A 17,440-nucleotide genomic window follows, 5' to 3' on the forward strand; every position below is an offset into this window, starting at 1 on the left:
TCAGACCGGCTGGACCAGGAAGAGGGAAAGATGACTTGGCTGACAGTTGATAATGAGCTCCTTTTTCTAGTCCCAGTTTCTTCCCTATTAAAGACTCCTCTTCTGCCCACTCCCAAATTCCTCCAAGAATTCTTGACATCGCCTTCCCCCACTTACATCTCCTGGCTGGCTCCGAGCTCCAAAGTGAGGATCGCACAATGGAAGCCAATTACCCTGAATACAAATGTTCACTCGAGGTGCTGTTTCCTACCATGCCCGAAGCTCCGTGAGGAGGTCTCAGGTTCCCATTCCACTTCCTTAGTGTCCCCTGTCTGCCTGCCCCCGCTAGCGTACCGCGTGCTGAGCCAGTAACTGAATTTTAGCTCGGGTCATGTCGGAAGAAGAGACGCCACAGTGGCTGTACTCATGTGTATCTCAATGGAACAGAGTGAAAACATGACATTTAATACTTACGAAGATGCAGTGTTTTCTAACTACTTTATTACGAGAAACTCATTTGAGACATCCATTCTCTCTTAGATCTTGCTCGTTTACGACTCTAAGAACCGGACTCCTTGAGCCCAAGGATTATGCCCTTTCTGTTCGGGAACAGTCCCCTACCCACCCTGAGTAATACCCCGTACTCCATTCTGATTCAAAGAGCAACAACCTCTTTTTAATGCTCGTGTTAGCACATGTATTTCTCTCTCCAAGCCTATAAGGTAGGAATTCTTTTTGCTCCCTTTACAGCAAAGGGAGTCACTCGGCGAGTAAGTGATGGAATGGGAGCTTGGACCCAGCTCCTCGGACTCCACATCTTTCCGGCTTTAACGGCGATCACTGACTCTCACCCTGGCTCCACACAGACGCTGCTCAGTGAACATGGGAACCCCCGCCCTGCTCCTGCCCAGGTCAGTGTTCACCCCAACCGACCTCATCCTTTGGTGTCCGAGGCGAAGGGGTGCTTGCAGCATGCTTAGGAGAAAAAAGTGGTGATGGCTTCCAGATGAGCTTGTTATTCTAAACTTAACATTCCTTTTGGTACTTAGAATTTCCACTTTCTCTCTTCCACCCCTTCGCGTTTATGTAATTAGAAAGCATGCAACAGGAAACTTGTTTGTGTCTCCAGACCACTCGGGAGGAAGGCTGCTCCAGCCCCACGGAGTACATCCTTGTGGAAATACTTTGCAGAGTTTATTTGGACAGGTTCAAAAATAGTCCTTCAACAATACAATCAGATTGAACCACGACAAGTAAAATGTAATTATGGCTTGGTTACATAAAAAAAAAAAAAGAAAAGAAAAGAAAAAAAAATGTAAACAGTGAGGCTTGGGAAAACTAAAAGCAAATCTACATAGATCTCTCCTCTGTTCCCAGTCTTGGCATTTCCTACAAGCACAATTTCAAGACTTCGTCCTGGGATCTTTTGAAATGGATGAGAGGATGACACTCGCTTAAGGGGACAGCTCAACAAGAGTGTGTTCTGAGGCCATGTCTCAGAACAAAGGCCTACTGCTGCATAAGGCAAATGCAGCCTGATAAAGGCTCCCCCAGTGGGTACTTGGAATGCCAAAGTCATTCACCTAAATGAGTTCAAAATACATATTGTTCTGGGCCAAATTATACAGTGTCAAGCTCAGACTGTATGAATTTATATATGTTGGCAGAGCAGGCCACTTTCGGGGCGCCACAGCCTTATCCCAGTATCCTGTGCCCAGTTGGGTTCCCATCACTCTCTCCCCAAACCCATGAATTTCCTTGTATTTGGTTCCAGAAGGGCAGACAAGAAGCAAAGTCAAAGTTTCATAGCCCCACAAGGGAAAAGAGCCCCAGAGGACTTGAATTTCTAACGAAACTTAAAGTAGAACAGAATGTGTGCCTTTGCCAACGAGCTGGAACTTTCTGAAGGTTGATTTGAGATGGGGGCAGGGAGTGGGGACAAAATTGAGCACTGTGCTTTGGGCCAGTCTCTGCTAAGAGCTCCAAGGCAGGAATACGAAGTGCTCTGGAATTAAAGCAAACAGCCAGTGCTTCCTTTGGCCGACCTTTGCCCGGAATCATTCCCTCACAGAGCTGGCCAGTTTCTCAAACACAGAAGTTGTGTTTCAAAGACGCTGGGCAAAGGGACCCTCCAAATATCATGCCCAAGCCAATAACTTAAGCAAGACAGGAAAGCCTGCTTCCAGTGTCCATTTCCACTCCATATGCTTCTGAATATCCAGAGAACCAGTGGGCATGCTGTGATTTGTGTTTTCTTCTTTTTTGAAAAGGGACCTGTTACTCTTCTCTCTGCCTGAATAAAGACAGAAAAATTAGAGGGAAATATGAAGACAAGAGTAAGGAATGAAACAGGTTGCAAAGGCATTTTTTCTTTTAGTGACATGGGTTATTTTGATCATGGAATGAAAGGAGCAGAGTGAAAAACAGCAGAACGGCTATGGTTAGCCATGGCCATGACTTCTAGTCCTGGGCTCAGGCCCCCTTTGGGCTTTAAGTGATTCAAATCAACAAAAAGGCCCAGAGAACAGAGGAGTCTGGACAGTTTGCAGGGCAGAGAGCCACTGCTTCCTGTTCTGGTCCAGAGCTTAGCACCCCTTTCTGGAAAGGGGGGTGGGGTGAAGGATGATGGAGGGAAAAAAGAGAGGGTATTTCTACCCTGAATCTACTCATTGCGATACTTGCAAGAACCATCTAACCAGTGTTCCAGAACGGGCGTCAGACACCAGTTCTACCCCGGTGCCTGGCCTCACCCTCCACACCTCTCCGGGCCCCTGTGGACCTCCGTGTCATTCCCCAACAACCATATGCACTGCGTAACTCCGCGCCTTCACATAAGCCACCCTCCTGCTCTTCCTCTTCTGGCTCGAATGTCCACGTCCACTTCAAGTACCGGCCCACAATATCCCTCCTCCGCCAGGCCATCTGAAGGACACTCAGCTGTTCCTTCTCCTTGGTTCTCACTGCACTTCTCCTACACCCCTCCGCTTTAGGGTCAAGAATCTGCAGGCCCAGACTTCCAGCACACTCGAAGCATCTTATGTCTTCCCTTTCCATCTATCTCTGCGGCCTGGAACAGTGCCTGGCTCACACAAGATGCTCAATCAACATATACAGGATAGGGGCACCTGGGTGGCTCAGTCGTTAAGCGTCTGCCTTCGGCTCAGGTCATGATCCTGGGGTCCTAGGATCGAGCCCCACATCGGGCTCCCTGCTCCGTGGGAGGCCTGCTTCTCCCCTTGCTTGTGTTCCCTCTCTCGCTGTGTCTCTCTCTGTCAAATAAATAAACTAAAAAATCTTAAAAAAAAACCAAAAACACCAAACATATACAGGATAAAGGGACCAGTGGGATCAAGCGCTGTGCATCTTCATTTTATTGTAGAGAGAGAAACACAATAGGAAAGACGGAGCTCCCTCCGGGTTTCTATACATTTTTAGAAGAAATTGCCGCAATACTACTTCTGCGTCCAGCCTCCCTGGTTCAAGTGAAACCAAAGGAATAAACTCACTGAGGGGCATGAGAAGCAGCCCCTCTGTCCTCAACCTTCAGCTGCTGTGTGAAGATAAAATCACCTCCAAACGTGGCCTTCGAGCCGGGTGGGTACACCACGAGCTCGCCCCGCCCCCCAGGGCGAGGCACACCCCCCCCGCCCCCCAAAGCTGCAAGACACCGTGCCATGGAGGGAGGGAGCCGTGGACGCCGCCCGCACGCACACGCTTCCCCACAGAAGCCCTGCCCTCGTGCAGCAGGTGCGGCTGAAACGTGCCCCGCCGGGCCTACTGGTGAGAAGGACACCGGATCCTAAGGAGCTGCTAAGGCAAAGGCGAGGCTCCTCAAGACGTCTGTCATCGTCAGCAGACGCTCCAAGCACCGAGTGAGGTGGACGCAGTTCCGAACACTACCCTTCAGGGGACGAGGGGGGCGGGACGCACAACGGCTGTGGTTTCGGGAAGGCTCTGCGTGGCGGGGACCAGGAGGTTACAGCGGCTGGCAGCGCAAATACCGTCGGCCCGAGGCTCGAAGACCACAGGCAAAGAAACGCAGGCGATGCACTGGGCTGCCTCTTTTTAATTTATTTCTTTTAAGACCACCTCCTTGCAATTTCCAGAGAGAAAATACAAAACAAGAAACAGACTTCGTTTCAAATACATAAACAGTGTGCTGGAGTTTAAAGCGTTACTGATAACATTGTTACAGAAGAATGTCAGCTTACTCCAGGGCACTTCAGTATTCCTGAGGAATAAACATGATTTCTCTTTTCCTCCCACTGGGATGTTCTCAGGTGCAAGTCACTGCTCCTGCTCCTAGAAAGTAAGGACACTCTGATTAGAAGTGTGCAGACAGCATTTGGACAACCATCTCCGACCCAAGGGACCAATGGGCCCCAAGCCTTGACACCCGGTTTGCTTTACAAAACGGTCTCCCAAGAGAACTAACACCCGTCCCGGGGCCTCAAGAGTGGCTCCCTAATCTTGGTGGGAGGACGGGGGCAGGGGGACCAGAGTCAGTACCCGCACAGCTGTTCCTCACACTCATCAGAGGGCTGCACCAGAGGTGGGCGGACGCAGCGCGGCTCTGGAATCGAACAGCTGACTACCGATGGGACCTCGGGCAACTTTCTTAACCACAGTAAGACTGCAGTTCCTCATCTGCTGAAGGAAGGCAAGGAAAACCTCTCCCACTAACCTACTGGGAGGGAGGTCTCGAGAAAGAACAGAAAGGCGAGGCATCCAGGAGGGGCCCTCAACAGGCCCCGACCGTGAGGTGACTACCTTGAAATAGCCCTGCGCTGGGCCCGCCTCTGCAGAGAATGGAGGGTGACCACCCAGAGGCACAGACTCAAGCCCAGATACAGTTACAAGGCCATTTTGGAGCAGGACACGCAAGGCTGTTAAAAAGGAACAATATTTTCCACAGTAGCTCCCAGCCATGAAGTGTATAATACGCATATAATCCCCCCTGAGCCACTATCCATGACAACTGGGTCTGGAACACGAAAACATTCTGAACAATTAAAAGACCTGAAGCTCCCCTCCGGCTCCTTTCTGTTCTCCCCCAAATCCAGCTGTGGTGCCAAGAAGGCAAAGGGTCAGGGAGCGGTGGAAACTGCCTGTCGCCAGCTTTGGTACCACGCAGCCGCGCTTCTTCTCGTCCCTGTGAGGATCTCCCCCGGGCTCTGGCGCAGGGACAGGACACTAACCTGGAGGGCGGCGGAGGGCGGCCAGGCTCCCTGGCCAGACAGCTCACACTGCTCCCAGTTCTCTGGCTGAGCACGCGCGGGCTGGGGGCCCGGCAGGCAGTGGGTGGTCTGAGCGGGTTCTAAGACAGAGGCTACTGAGCTGTGGTGGGGACTGTCCTTTGAGCTTTGGTGACCCTGGTGGCTCCAGCTTTTGACCAGAACCGGGACACTCGACGGTACCCCCTCTTCCGCTCTACTTGTTATTTCGGAGGAACAAGGGGTAAGTCAATCACCCTTTCGGGGCCGGCCTCGACTATTACCCCCAACATTCCTATTGATACAGCACCTCACAGCTTAAAATCATTTTCACACCGAATTCTCACAGCAACCATGTAGGTAGAAATTATTACCCTCAGTTTATAGACAGAAGTGAAAACTCAAGATCGCAGAGGAAGCAAGCGGTGGGTGGTCCAGGACCCACACCCTGGTCTCCTGGCTTCCGGGCTCGTCCCCCTCGTCCCCTGCTGCTGCCCAGATCATAGCGACTCTAGCTCACGGGCAACCCAGAAGGGAGAGGAATCTACACATCCAGGCAACAGGACACTCTGCACTGAAGCTGGTGTTGCTACAAAGACTGTGCCTTAGTAAGCCCGAGGCCACAAACACATCTAATAGGAGATGCAGTTTACTTCACTCAGTCATTTCCTATTTATCTGAGTGTCTACTTTGTTCCAGGCCCTGGGGATACAAAACTAAATACCACCCCCGTCCCTGAGCACCCAGCCTCCCATGATCCTTTCCCCCCAAACCCCACAGTAACCAATCATCTAAAGTAAGGCAATGGGAAGAACCTCAGGAGACGTGCCACCTTCTCCCTCCTGAGGTGCAGGCCACAGGTTTTCATCCTGTCCCCATTATTAAAAATCCACCTGTAGACAAGGACTTCAGCAGAATCACATGGGACTTAGAGTGGAGAACCTCCCCTCTTCAACAAAAAGTGAAAGAATGCTGAGTCCCAGCTGTCTTTACGTTTAGCTGGAGCACGTGTGAGATGTTTGCAGGGCACTCTGAGATCTTGAGCATAAGTGCTACTTACAGGTAATTTCAGACAAATCTACTGTACCGCGATGATAAACTTTTCCAGGCAGGTTCATCCATTCTACCCGCTCACCTAAGCTTATATACGTGAATGCACAGGTGTATCTCAAGCCACAGGGGAAAGGACAGACGTTAGGCACCAAAGCGGTGTCGACATCACTAAAGGCCGAAGAGCAAATCAGGGGCTCAGTGGTGCCACAGTGACCCAGACCGTTTATTAATTGTATGTGCTCTAAAGAACTCCTCAGGGACTCTGCGGAAACTGTTTTTAAAAGAAAGAGAAGAATCAGCTCTATACATACTTTGACGTATTTTCCGTGTAGAAGATATGGAGCCTGGAAATCATGCTGACAGTTGGAGTAGGCCATTCCCAATCCCATGCCAGAACCAAAGGCTAATGGCCACATTCTTCCTGGTGAGCAGAAAAAGGAAAATCCCAATAAGGAACCATTAAGAGAAGATAAAGCTTTTTCTCCGGCTTCAATCCGTTTATTTGCTTAGGGTTCAATAAATATTCAACATGCATCTTACTGATGACTGCAACATGCCACACGTTTCTATCAATGTTTAATCAACGGTTAAAAACCAGGAAAGGGAGTCTATTACTGAATTTATCAATTCAGCAAATATTTATTAAGTACCTATGCCCCGAGGGTTCAAGGTCTTAACAAGTGGTGCAATATGAAAACAGTGGACACAGTCGAACCTTTTAATTGTATATATACGTTCTAATCATTTGCTCCTTTTAACTAATTTCTTAACCTTAACAGAAATACCACCTTTGAATTTTAAATGGAGTCAGTGAATTTTGATTGAAGTCATAAAGCTTATTTATGCCAATACCATGAAGTGATGATTTTGCATCAGCACTGTGTATTACGATTCCCTGGTAATGTATTCCCCACCCATTCTTCACAGAAAGCGGTCAAAGTGACCCCTTTGGCTTCTTTTTTTTTTTTTAAGATTTTATTTATTTATTTGAGACAGAGAGAATGAGAGAGAGAGAGCACATGAGAGGGGGGAGGGTCAGAGGGAGAAGCAGGCTCCCCGCCGAGCAGGGAGCCCGATGCGGGACTCGATCCCGGGACTCCAGGATCATGACCTGAGCCGAAGGCAGTCGCTTAACCAACTGAGCCACTCAGGCGCCCTGGCTTCTAGTCAATAACCAAATTTCAGAATTTCTTCCACAGAATGAAAGGGATATTGTCTGCCCTTTGCTTAGGAGAATTTCTGGCCAAAAGGCATGTGTATTTTTGGTCCACTTGTTTTTGTGACCAGCAAGACTCATTTTCAAGTTCCTTTAGAAAAAATTATAATTAATTAGAAATATTTGAGCATGCAGATTTGGCCAAGTGACTCACTGGCATAAAGTACAGGCTTTTCAGATGATATCATATTGAAGATATCAGGCACCCTGACTCAACGCCCACGGGGAACTCTGGAGGCGCCCAACCCACTCGGACCTCTTCTGAGTCCATATTCTCTGTCTAGCACCTTTGACAGTGGCCTACCTACACCCATAAACGGACGGGGTGGCAACCACGTAGCTGTGCCCTCCAGAAGTGTGCCTGCTGTGTGTGCGTGTGTGTGTGTGAGAGAGACAGAGAAAACGCGCACAAGGACATTATGTTCAAAAGGTAATAGTAAAAGTCACACTTACTTTTAAAGAAGGTAAGTGAGAAAACAAGTCCTAATCCAAAACCAGTACCTACAAAGAGGGAGGAAAAACATGTTAAATCTTATAACAGTTACTTAACAAAAACAAAATGCACATTTCATAAATGTAAACATCTATAAAACAAATTTTTTCTTAAATAATTTGGTACCGAGGTGACTTTCCCATTTCTAACCTTAATCGTCAGAGGCTTTACAGATGCCTCTGGTCCTTCTGCCTACAACAGGGGAGAGAAACTTTATTCCCAATTCTGTCTAGACAAGTCTGGCGGGGTAGGGGAATGAGCCAAGAGACAGTTCTTGAGCAGACGCTCTGGGCCCCACTTGCAAACAACGTCTGGCACCTTGGGCGCTCCTAGTCCTCTTCCATAGGGTTGCCTGAGCCAGAACATCAGACTGTAGACAATGTCAACTGGAAGCTCCCCTTGTCATTTTAGCATTTTGAGTGATGGCTACTTTTTGAGGAATAGGGAAAGGAGTGATCCAGAACATTCCCAAAGGCTGTCACATGTCAGACACAAGTCAGAGACCTCAGACAGAGGGAAAGTGTCTCCTCAAAAGCCCCGAATGTGGAGATTAGTCCCCTTCTCTTGTTTTCACTCATGGGGCATTTTCAACCACTATCTTTCAAAATAAAAGAACAAATGCAAGCTTATTTTAATGGTCTGGAAAAAAAAAAAATTAAATACCTAATTTTCAATCAAACCTCACAGGAATCTAAGCTTGTGGGGGAAAAAGACCAGAAGACCAGATCCTCATTTTTACCAGTATTTCTCAAACCTTGGTCATTCTAGTGCTGCCATCACAATTTTTGCTAAATCTACACTACCTTCACAATTACTTGTTTAAAAAAAAAGAAAAGTTAAGAAAATCAATGCACGTATTTAGTTAAATGAATTTGGCCTGAACTTAAATAATATTGGTGTAATCATAGCTTTGAGTGCTAGTTTTATCTTTCTCATAAGATGTGTTAAAATGAGGAGTGCCTGGGTGGCTCAGTCGTTAAGCCTCTGCCTTCAGCTCAAGTCATGATCCCAGGGTCCTGGGGTGGAGTCCCGCACTAGGCTCCCTGCTACTCGGGGAGCCTGCTTCTCCCTCTGCCTCTCTCCCCCTGTGTCTCTTCTCATGAATAAATAAATCAAACACATTTAAAAAAATGTGTTAAAATGAATGTAGAACCATTAAAAGAATTTTTTTTTTTGGTCTGTGGTACCATTTTAGGGGGGGAATCACCCCCCATACTATAATAATACATGTCCCAAATATTGAAGTAAACTCATTTTTCCATTATCAAAAAAGTTATACACACCAAGGAAGAGTGCCAAGCTCTGATTTTATATTTGTTTTTCAGACTTGACAATTGTTTTCAGACCTTCCAGAGTATTCTGAGGCTCTTTACAAAGTGTCTACTCCAGAGTCCAACTGAGCCCCCAACCAACCTCTTTACAATTAAGCACCACAAAAAAGTCCCGATTCTCACTTTGCCTTAATAGTTTTCCAATTTTGGCTGTTGGAATTCTAAGAGATTCTTCTCTGTCTAACCATGATTTTAGGCCACTGCAGTGTAAACACTCAAAGTACTTCCCTGGTCACAGGCCTGACGTCTCTGCTCTAAACACAGAACTTCGGCACAACTAAGCAAGCTAATTCACATCAGTTTTCATCCACCCATGCAACCACCCAGCTGATGGTGGCGTGAAGAAAGTATTTATGCCACTTACTCAGAATGATTTCTTATCATTCTCTCGTGCCACATACATGCGGCCATGGTGTAGGTTCCTCTCATATGACTGCATCCTATACAAATATGAATTTTCATTACAAACCATGACTTTGCCCCCTGTACAACAGACCCTGCATTAGGTTTAGTGCTCAACTTTAAAATGCAGTATCTTTTTTTTTTTATATTTTATTTATTTATTTGACAGAGAGAGACAGCGAGAGAGGGAACACAAGCAGGGGGAGTGGGAGAGGGAGAAGCCGGCTTCCCACGGAACAGGGAGCCCGATGTGGGACTCGATCCCAGGACCCCGGGATCATGACCTGAGCCGAAGGCAGACGCTTAAGGACTGAGCCACCCAGGCGCCCCTAAAATGCAGTATCTGAAAATCACTCATGTCACCCTAATGTCCATACAATTTATAATATGGTGGAAAGCTAGGCAGCTTACAGACCACACTAGTTAAACCTGTTCAAAGCTAACATCATCTGAAGGAAAAGGAACTAACATTTTGGTATTTCCCATGAGTACCCACCATTTTCTCCCCCTCCCCGCCCCCAAATTCTCTTTCAAACCAAATGACAACCTGATCCGGTATTATCCCCCATTTTTCAGATGCAGAAAATAATTTGCTCAAGGGTACTCTGTTTAGTTAGTGGTAGAGCAGTGAACGGGGCCCAGGTCTGCCAGACTCCAAAGCCACTCGACCCACTATGTCTTGACACTGGAGTCCCCTACAGTTTCAACCCCGACACAATCACTACCTCCCGAGGGAAAGCTGGAGTGTCAAGATTTCTACTGCCAGTGAAGATACAGCCAAAAACCAAATTGTGCTTCCCACGCAACAGCCCAGAACGCTCGGCAACCAGGCCAGGAACAAGTCTGCACAAGGCCAAAAGGGCTTGTTCAGATTCATTCCCAGACTGATCCTACCGCACATGTCACAGACACAAGTCCACCTGGTAGGTGAGATTCAAGAGCTTCAGAGAAATGCGAGCTATCGTGACTGATACTCCTTGGTGAGAATCTGCTGTTGCCCGGTTTATAAAATGGCACTGGGTTCAATTTCAAAGCAACTTGCCTCACCCCCTTGCAGCTGGAAGATGAGTAAGACAGTAAATTGGTACTAGAAAATGAGGTAAAGGATTTGGACTGGCTTACAGATTTCAAACCAGGCAATGGGATGGGGAGGTAGGCCAGTAAAAACATAATGGCTTACAATCAGAGCTTTTGGTCTTCTCCATCTGGAAGGCAATTTTTTGGCAAACAAATCAAAAGCCCAAAAGGAAAATATTTCAGCATTTTTCTTGTCCCTCTGACTCCATGCCTGTCTCTCCTATTTTTCCCCAAGGAAAGAAAGCTCTCAGATGCTCAACTTTTCCAAATAGTAGACCAAGAATGATGGTAACCCACTGCTACCAGCATCACTCACCACAGAGATGAGAAACGTCTCAATATCAATCAATACGGCACAGGAAATCTTTACCCTAGACACTTAAGCTCAGGGATATGCCCAACACCTAGTTCTGCTCCCAGCAAAGGCACCTATCTGCAAGTCTGAGACCAAAATCCCAGTTCGGACGAAGCAAAAGATGGTCTCCAATTGGGCTGCTACCTCTTCCATTCTTAAGAGTGACTCCCCCCGCCCCCCCACCCGGTCTCCGTATTTTTAAGACACAAAATAACAAGACCGGTCTCTTCAGAAAAAATAATACAGAAACTGATTTTTTCAATGCCAATGTCTGATTTAAACTTAGCTATCTCGGTTACTTGCAAGATTAGCAACGGTGGGGCCGCTGATGAGTTTTACAGGCTCAAGTTCTCACATGCTGGGTTTCTTTTAAAAGGCAACATGGAGCTTCAAAGAAGTCCCACCTGATCCGGGGACACCCACTCTGCAGCTGTTTCCACTAAAGACTGGCACCTCTAGGCCACGTTTAAACTTCATAACAATAAAACATGAAAGGTTCGTCTTACAATAAAAACAAACCAACATGGAAAAGAGAAGAGTTTTTTCTGCCTTTGGCCACTTTTTTCTGTTGTTGCATGACAAGCTCTCTTAGAGGAAAAAAGCCAAAGGAAAAAGTACAAAGCATTTTTCACCTTCCCTGGAAGCAAATATTTAACTATGAATAAAGTTTATATAACTTCGCCTTCCCCCCACTCAAGTCTGTTCTTTTGCTCCGTGCTGTCTGGAATGACAAATCACCCTCCGAAGGAAAGAAATGCCTGATTATAATAGGTACACATCTTCCTCGTGGCAAAGTCCAGTTATGAGGGGAAGGAGGGGGGCAAGGCAAACACACACACACACACACACACACACAGAGGAGCCTTATGGAATTGACATTAGGCAAGGAGCCCATGCTCCAAAACCAGAAAAGAATTGGCACAAATTCTTTCAAAAAGAAATTACTCCAAATCAATCTAGCCCTGCACTTCAGTGCATGTTTAGTACCCAAATGGACATCATAAAGCTTGCTAGTAGAGAAACAAATTTTTAGGAAGGACCAATTCCTTAGCAGTTCATCTGATACTATTTTAATAACAAAACAAGAAAGAACTCACTCCCACTAACAACATGTAAAATACATATAAAACATTGCTGTATCTTATCCCCAAGCGGATTTTTAGCAGATTTAAAAGGATAACAACCCAGAGCAGTACACCCGTGTATGCCTGAAGCCACGTTCTGTGTAAGAAGGGGAGGACACAGATATATGTTGACAGCCATTACTGTGACATGTGGACTTCTGGTTCCAACTTTATTTAGAAAAATCTTTGCTCTCACCATGCCACCTAGCATAAAGCTTCACTTCACTGCAAATCACTAAGAAGCAAGCATAATCAGCAAGAAGTAACAAGCAGGCTACACAATTGGATTGCAGTCTTGGGGTAGAAGTGTACTTTGGATGTGAGCCCCTACAGAACAAGCTGGAGCAACCCATGCTCCCGCAGAACCGACCTGGTAAAAAGTTGCACTTGCCAACAGACTTTTTAGGCCAGGAGGAGGGACTCATTGTTTGGAGGGGCAGAAGAAAAAAAAAAAAAATCCTCATTAAGTCACTTAGAAAACATGTCTAGGAAAGACCCGGGGGGGTGGGGAGACCATGGGCCCATTTTATTTATCAATAACTTATTATACAATAATTAAGCTCTCCTTCCAGTTTACATTTAACATTTTATTTTTATTTATTTTTGATTTCTCATTTTTATTGTTTTTAATTTTAATTCCACTATAGTTGACAGGGTTATATTAGTTTCAGGTGCATAATATAGTGATTCGACAATTTTCTACATTCCTCAGTGCTCATCATGAGAAGCAAACTTACATTTCACATGTTAAACGAAGCTCCTAAATTCATAAGCCTAATGTATAGTTATCAATGCTAAAATCTGACCTGTATCTAAAAATTAAGTAAACCTGCAAAGCAACTCCATTCTAATTTCTATAACTTATATCATAATGTAGGAGCAAAAACTTAAGTATCATTGCAACTGGCAGTTTAGTATGAGAAGCTTCAGTAATTCCAAGCAAGTTTTTCAGATCCCTAGAAGCCACGTGACAAGCAACTGTATTCGTAAATGTCTGAAAGAAAACACAAAGCAAGGAGGGCTTTGGTCTCCTGCTGAGTGGCACGGCAAGAGGACTAGTGCCATCACGAGATGGGCCTACGTCAACCACTGTTCAGCAGCTAGCTCCCTAACCTCACGTCCTATACTAACATCACCTAGCCCCAACCTACTGGGCTACAGAGTAAAAACAATCTCACAGGGTTGCTGTTTCCGGGAAATACAAGGTATCTGGCAGCATCCGGGACAGAACTCAACAAGTGGTAGTAAGTTCTGTTACTTCTCTAATAAAACTCAACACAGATCAAAAGTGTCATGTAAGAGTTAATCCTCTATTAAAATACAACCCACTGGCTTGCCTACGATCACACTGTGGGTGAGCCACGGCTGAAAGTCACAACCTTCCCCCACCCCAACTCTGCGTGGGTTATCGGCAATTTTTTATAGGAACACCTCAGGTTTTGACAGACTTTTTTTTTAAAAAAAGATAGGGGATTCCTTCAGACTCATGGCTAACTAGAACATTTTGCTTAAAATATGATAAAAATTTTCCGAGAGCTATCTGGTGTTTCATAAACCTCCAGTTATACTTTGAACATGGATTAGTATCAAACTGATCTATTTATGATGGGCACGCTTTCCTGTTCAATCATGTTTCGATCAATGTTATTACAATCATCAAATGCATTTGTTATGACAGACCAAACAAGAATGTGCTTTTATAGAGAAGTACCCTTGGGACTGAGTTTAGTGAGAATTACATTTCCAAGAAACATTCCTGATTTATGAAAGATGCTCAGGGCCCAATTTATGAGGGAAAAAAAAAAAGTTTTAAGTCAGCTCCAAACTGTGTTACTTAATGCTCTGAGGCAAAGACACACTGTCCCAGGTGTCCACGTGTAAATGCCAAGTCGTGTGAATTAACCAAGAAAGTGGGCCGGACCAAAGACCCAGAGATGGTAAATTCAGTCTGTGTTAACCAGCCTCTCAAAAGTCAACATCGCTGCAGGGTAGATAGGAAGCAGACTAAGAAGGTGGCTTTTGTACAAGACCTCCACCTTCTGTAGCTATCCAGACTAGACGGAGGCTGGAACATCGGCAGGAATTTCTCGGGTGGACATCAATTCCCGGGATCCTGATCAGAACAAGCAAGCCAGTCAGCAGAAAGCAGTAAAGATAGGGAAGGTAAATGTGGAAGTCATTACTGGGGTGCTCTGCTTCAAGTAAAGCCAAACTCACTAAAAGGGTCCTTTTAAATGAGTGCGTGTGGCACATGATCCAACTTCGGAATTCTGTCAGCCATACAACTTTCCAAGAATGCACAAAGGAAGAAACAGGTTTGGTACACATTTTACTAACATATAATTAGCTAATAAATTCACATGTGGGCATAGCATGCAGGAAAATGAGAAAATGCTCTGAAGACTAATTTAAGGGAGACTGAAAAAAATGCAGAATTACTAAGTTTCAATAAACACAGTAAAAGACGCAATGCATTACACTTATTTGGGGGGAGGGTGCTTTGGAGGTACTAACACTTACAGAGTGTCAGGCACTGATACTGTTTCTATGTATTATTTCATTTGATCCACAGAACCACCTTGTAAGATGTAGTATGATCCTGTCTCCCAGAAGAGGAAACAGTTTACTGGAACTGACTTACCCAAGTACACACAACTAAAAAAGGAGAATTCAAAGCCAGGCTGTCTGACTCCACAAAGTCATGGCTCTTTCCTATACACAGGGGTAAACTTCATGGAAGGTTGAGCAGAACAGCAGGGCAGCTGGTCTAACGTTACATTAACAGCCAAGTGTTTTCTGCATTGTGACAGGTAGTTTCTGACTATGTGACTCTTCAGTCCCTCAAGAAAACAACAGAAACCACAGATGTTTGACTTTTTAGGAGTGGTAACAAAAACCTGCAATTACTCAGAATCAGTGAGAAAGAGAGTCGACAACTCAAGCAGGGAAGTACTGCCCTCTGTGCACCGGCTGGAGATCAGATGAATCCAAATTCATCCAAACTGCTCAAAAGGGTATCTTCCAGTGAGTCCCTTCCCTCCCAAAACCCCCATCCCTCTCGCCCATCCCCATCAATACAGTAACTGGATTCTTACCTTTGGGAAAGGAAATGTAAGAATCGGGGATTCAGGATACCCGACATGGACCATTACAGAGATTATGTTGTCATCTACTCCTGATTCAAATGAAAAATTCAATGGAGAAACAAAAACCAATAATTTATTTTCCTTACACATCTACTTGAGCTACATTTATGAGCATGTATTAAGTAGAAGGCACAGGTGTTTCTTTTTTGAAGGTGGGAATTGTTACATGGAGGTCTACTTCAGTGATAAGGTTGTGTGAACTTGGGGTAAGACAGGTTAAACACGAAGGAGAATACAGGTTAGGTCACTTATTAGTTGTGTGTCTCAGTCCTTGGGCAAATGACAGAACTTCTCCCAGCATCCGTTTCCTCATACGGAAATCAGGAATACTAACAGTACCTGTCCCCGACTGGGGAATGGTGAGGATGACACAGCAGAGTATGTGTAAAAAGCCTGGAACAACGGCTCACCACACACAGTTAACTGTCATTCCCTTCCTTCCCAACCAGCCAAACCATCCTGGCGGGTTAGAGAAGGGAGCGGGGAGAAGGTGGTAAGATTGTTCAAGAACAAAGCAAAGGTTCAAATACTTACTGAGTGCTGAAGGACACGGGTCAGAAATAAGTAAGACAGAGTCTCTTCCCTGGGGAGCTTGTGATCAGGGAAGGAGAGTGAGTCCGGTATCCAGAAAACTGGGAGGGACCATGTTCTGCTGGTCCAGAGGAAGAGGGTGGGAGGAACACACTTAGCTGGGAAGATTTTTTTAAATACTCAAGAAAGAGGTGTCATTTGAGTTGTCTTAAGGAGTAGACATTTAACAGCCGAGTTCGTACAGAGGGGCACATGCTCCACCCAAGGCTGCGCAGGGAAACTGGGGCGGCGGGGGGGCGGGGGCAGCTTGCCTGAAGCCTGAGGCCTGTCCTGGAGAGCAGCAGGTAAGGCTAGAAAAGGATCAGGGCCATTCTGAGGGCCCCAAAACATCACGGCACTTAATCTAGCGGGCAAGAGGCTGCCTAAAGAGTTTTTTAAAATATGTAACATGACTGAAGCTGTGCTTTAGTAAGACTCATCTAACTAAGGTGTGTAGGATCACTTGGAAAGGAAGAGACATTTTGCTGGCAGAATTTACAGGCTTAACAACTGATTAGGTGTGTGTATGTGGGTCTGGGGTTTGGGGGCTGCAGTGGGGCAGGCTGTAAGAAAATGCCGAGAACTGCTATCTGGATAACTAGAAAAACAGGGGTACCATTTATAACATTCATCAAATAACCTTTTAAATACCAAATGCCCTTTATCTAAAATATAACTGGGTTTATAAAACTGCAACATCTAGGGGCGCCTGGGTGGCTCCATTAGTTGAGCGTCAAACTCTGATTTCGGCTCAGGTCATGATCTCGGGGTCGTGGGATTGAGCCCAATGTTGGGCTCTGCCCTCAGTATGGACTCTGCTTGTCCCTCTCCCTCTGCTCCCCACCCCACTCAAGCTGTCTAAAACAAATAAATAAAATCCTTTAAAAAAAAAAAAGGAACATCTACAATGTTTTCGGGAACACTATACAAACATTAAAAGCATTCACTAAGCACTTAAGCCTCAGGAGCCCATTATCTCATTTAATCCTCATGATAGGGGCACCTGGGTGGCTCAGTTGGTTAAGCATCTGCCTTTGGCTCAGATCGTGATTCTAGGGTCCTGGGATCGAGCCCCATGTCGGGCTCCCGGCTCAGCGGGGAGCCTGCTTCTCCCTCTCCCTCTGCCCCTCCCCATGTTCACTCTCTCTCCTGCTCTCTCTCTCAAATAAATAAATAAAATCTTTAAAAAAAAATCCTCACGATAAACTTCTTTTATTAGCCCCATCTTACAGGCCAAGAAACGGAGACACAGAAAGGGTAAGTAACTTGCCCCAGGTCGCACATCTGGGATCTGAACCCAGGCAGCCTGACTCCAGAGGCCTGGTCCTTGACGGCCCCCTCACAGATACACGAAGCTATTATCATAATTTTGACTCCCTAAAGTAAATGAAATAGCTTTCCAAATTCGTCCTGGCCAACACTATGTGTGAGCATCTCCTTAATCATACAAACTGAGCGCCTACTGTGTGCTGGCTGCCACG

The 17,440-nt window shown here is 45.8% G+C and overlaps 1 protein-coding gene across 1 annotated transcript in view; it reads right to left on the reverse strand.

Annotated features, from left to right (window-relative positions):
* Positions 1 to 4,247: 4,247 nt before the first annotated feature.
* MICOS10 (mitochondrial contact site and cristae organizing system subunit 10) overlaps positions 4,248 to 17,440 on the reverse strand; it is a 31,171-nt gene continuing 17,978 nt past the window's right edge. Inside the window, exons 2-4 of the mRNA XM_035019619.1 lie at positions 7,915 to 7,962; positions 6,557 to 6,666; positions 4,248 to 4,281 (exon numbers count right to left, since the gene is read on the reverse strand). Coding sequence (XP_034875510.1) covers positions 4,267 to 4,281; positions 6,557 to 6,666; positions 7,915 to 7,962 — 173 coding nt within the window. The 3' untranslated portion in view covers positions 4,248 to 4,266. The remainder of the gene's footprint in view (positions 4,282 to 6,556; positions 6,667 to 7,914; positions 7,963 to 17,440) is intronic.

Source organism: Mirounga leonina, unplaced genomic scaffold (assembly GCF_011800145.1).
Source record: "Mirounga leonina isolate KUSES-001 unplaced genomic scaffold, KU_Mleo_1.0 Mir_173, whole genome shotgun sequence".
Taxonomy (NCBI): Eukaryota; Metazoa; Chordata; class Mammalia; order Carnivora; family Phocidae; genus Mirounga; species Mirounga leonina.